At 65.6% G+C, this 3,071-nt stretch overlaps 1 protein-coding gene across 1 annotated transcript; it reads right to left on the minus strand.

The window, feature by feature from the left end:
- Nucleotides 1–774: 774 nt before the first annotated feature.
- On the minus strand, nucleotides 775–1,554 carry NANOS1 (nanos C2HC-type zinc finger 1). Its single transcript, XM_086616867.1, has one exon. The coding sequence runs from the start codon at nucleotides 1,552–1,554 to the stop codon at nucleotides 775–777; it is 780 nt and encodes a 259-aa protein (XP_086472993.1).
- Between the last annotated feature and the right edge of the window lie 1,517 nt (nucleotides 1,555–3,071).

The following is a 3,071-nucleotide window of genomic DNA, read 5'->3' on the forward strand; positions in this document are numbered from 1 at the left end:
CGGCACTGCCCGCCCGTTGTGCCAGGCGGGATGCCGCGATTTCGGGGAGGAGGTGTTAATTACTGAGCGAGCAACCGAGCGCAGGTTTGATCGCGATTTGCCTTCCCGGTTTTAAGATCGGCGAAGGCGAATTACTCGGATGTTAATACTTAACACCTGAAAGGCGGCGTGTCGCACCCTAAATAAATACCCTGCTATTAACGGGCAGGACGCCAGCTTCCCCGCCCGGCCCCCACCGTGCAGCACCCGGCTGAGCAACCCTCCCGGACCACCCCCCCCTCCCCTCCCCCGACGGCACGGAGCCGCTGCTGCCGCCGGTCCCCTCCTCTCCCCACCTCGGCGGGAGGCAGAGCCGGGCCCGGCGGCGGCAGAGGGCGGCGCTGCCCCGCCGCGAGCGCCCGGGGGCGCGAGGACCCCCCGCCAACACCCCCCGCCCCGGCCCCGCACTTTAACCCCTTCCTCTCCCAGTTAGATCTCGCCGTAAATCCGTTTCCGTAAAAATCACATATATATATATTTTTTTTTTCCTTAACAATAAACAAATACAGTGCATCTAAGCTGCGCAATTCCCGCGGCCCGGCGCCGGGCTCCGCGCGGGCCAGCGCGCACCAGACGCCATCGGCGGCACCGACCGCCGGCCCGGCGCTCCCGCTCGCCAGCCTCCGCCTTTAATATATTAATGTGTGAAAGAACAAACCCGCCATCCGCTTCAAAGACAAAAACCCACAGGAAAAAGACGGGAGGCGGCCAGGGCCGCCCCCGGGGTCCCGGCGCCTAACGGCCCTTCTTGCCCAGGGCGGTCCGGGCGTGTTTGAGCTGTTTGGCCGCCTGCATTTTGGAGAGGGGGCAGTACTTGATGGTGTGGGCATTGTCGCCGCTGGCACCGCAGAGAGGGCAGGTGTAGCGCCGCAGCACCGGGCAGAGGACGCGGCCGTCGGGTCCCTTGAGGATGTGGGTGGTGTAGAGGGCCACGGCCTCCTTGTTGTTCCGGCAGAAGACGCAGACCTGCAGCTCGGGTTTGAGGAGGCGGGAGGCGGTCCGCGGGTGGTTCGGCAGCCGCCCCGCCACCACCACGCCGCCCCAGGCGTGGGGCGAGCCCTCCCGGCCCGTGTGCTCCCCCGAGCAGTCGAAGACCACGGCGGCGGGGCCGCCGCGCCCGGGGAAGGGGCTGAAGTCGGCGAAGCGCTCCTCCAGCAGCCCCTCGCCGTGGTGGTGGTGATGGTGGTGATGCCCGCAGAGGTCCAGGTCGTGCAAGTCCAGCGCACCCTCGAAGTACGGCCCCGCCGCCTCTTCCTCCTCCTCTTCTTCCTCCTCCTCCTCCTCGGCCGGCGGGACGGCCGCCGCCACCACCACCGAGGGGGGCTCGGCGCCGAAGCCCTTGCCGGGGCGCACGGCCTTGGTGATGAGCGTCGCCAGCCCCAGATAGTCGTTCCAGGAGTTGAAGACGTTCCCGCAGGAACTGTGGCTCCGGCCGCCGTAGCGGGCGCCCGGCAGGCACTCCACGGGCGGGAGGTGCCGGTGCTGCTCCAGCTTGCCGCCGGGGAAAGCCTCCATGGGGGTGCAGCCGCCTGGGAGCCCCCGCTCCCCGGAGCGCGGTGCGGGGCTGCGCCGGACGCCCGCCCGCCCGCCCGCGCTCCCCGGGCCGGCCCCCGCCGCGTACTGCCTCGCGCGCCGCTCCCGCCGCCGCCTCTGCGAGCGCGCGGCCGCGCGTCGCGCCTCAAATAGGGGGCGGTGGCGGGAGGGCGGGGCGGCCGCAGCGCTCCTATTGGCCGTCGGCCGGAGCCCCCTCTTGCTGATTGGCTGTCGGGCGGGGAGGCGGGGCGGCGGCGGGGCCGGGCGGTGCCCGCGGGGCGCGGCGGGGGGTGCGCGGAGCGCTCCGTGCGGGCGCGATCCGGCCCGGCTCGGGCGGGCAGCAGGTGCCTTCCGTAGGTGCCGGTGAGTTGTATGGGACAGGGGTGATGTCTTTGGACCCCTCTCAGTAAGTGGGTTCGATTATTATTATCTAAAGCTAATAAAAGTTTGGGATCGGGGTCTCCGACGGGGAACGTGCGCTCGGTTTAGTGCTGCTGGGCTGTGCGGAACGGCTCTGGCAGATGCAACCCTAAAAAGGGACGGGGCTGACCTACGCGGTGGCTGCGAGCGCGTCGTGTGCGGTGGGTGCACGTGGAGGATGCCGTGCGAGGGACCTCAGACAGCAGGATGGGCGCAGGTGTCCCGCAGCACCCACCTGGTGAGTTGATGAGTCCAGGTTTCGGTGGCCCAGCTCTCGCCCCTCTGATGGGTGCTTGCAGAGCAGCTGCCATGCTGGATGAGGGGCTGTGGCAGGGGGACATGAGTCTACTTTCCTGCTCCTGACAATTCCCATCTGGTCTGGCCCCCCAGAAACCAGATCCTCCTCCAGGAAGCATCATGTGTGTGCTCTTCCATTTGGGCAAGAGGAGTTAAAAATGCAGCTGCAATTAAAAATCCTATTAATTTCCAGCCCCTGGTAAGAGCTGCTGGGCTGAGCACAGTGGGTGGAGTTTTGTCAGCAGTAAATCTGTCTCCCTTGTGCCGGGCGGTGATTTGTAGGTCTGACAGGCGCTCCTCTGGCAGGTAAAGCAGCTCTCCAATGTGGTTTGTTTGCAGCTGAAGTCGGCGGGTTTCATAAGCTCAGATATCAGAACTGCCTCCTGAGGGGCTGCCTTCCTGCACCACAGGGCCTTGATACGCTTCTCCAGCCATGTGGAGTGGCTGGGAAGTGGGTGTACCGAGGACCAAGGAGCAAGGCGGACAGCTGCAGGGAGCGGAGCCGACTGGAAGCAGCATTTCAGAGCATGAATGCTCTGTTTGGAAAACGGGGCTCCTTTCGGCACTGAAAACATTTGCCACAGAAGTCCTGTTCTGGAGCCGTGCCTGAGGTGGGATGCGGTTCTGCACCGGGTGACTGCAGGGATGTTTCACAGTTGCGCGGCGTAAGGCTCAGCCTAGAGCCCTTCTCCGAGATGCAGTTACACATCAGGTCTTTCCTCTCTTCAGTGGAGCGTTTTGGGGCCTGTCCAGTGAGGCACAGGGACATTGCCTCTCTGGAC

This window comes from Tauraco erythrolophus, chromosome 9 (genome assembly GCF_009769465.1).
Source record: "Tauraco erythrolophus isolate bTauEry1 chromosome 9, bTauEry1.pri, whole genome shotgun sequence".
NCBI classification, from domain to species: Eukaryota; Metazoa; Chordata; class Aves; order Musophagiformes; family Musophagidae; genus Tauraco; species Tauraco erythrolophus.

What these genes read in the sequence shown, in the direction of transcription:
- NANOS1 (XM_086616867.1), bottom strand. Translation starts at nt 1,554, where the DNA reads ATGGAGGCTTTCCCCGGCGGCAAGCTGGAGCAGCACCGGCACCTCCCG.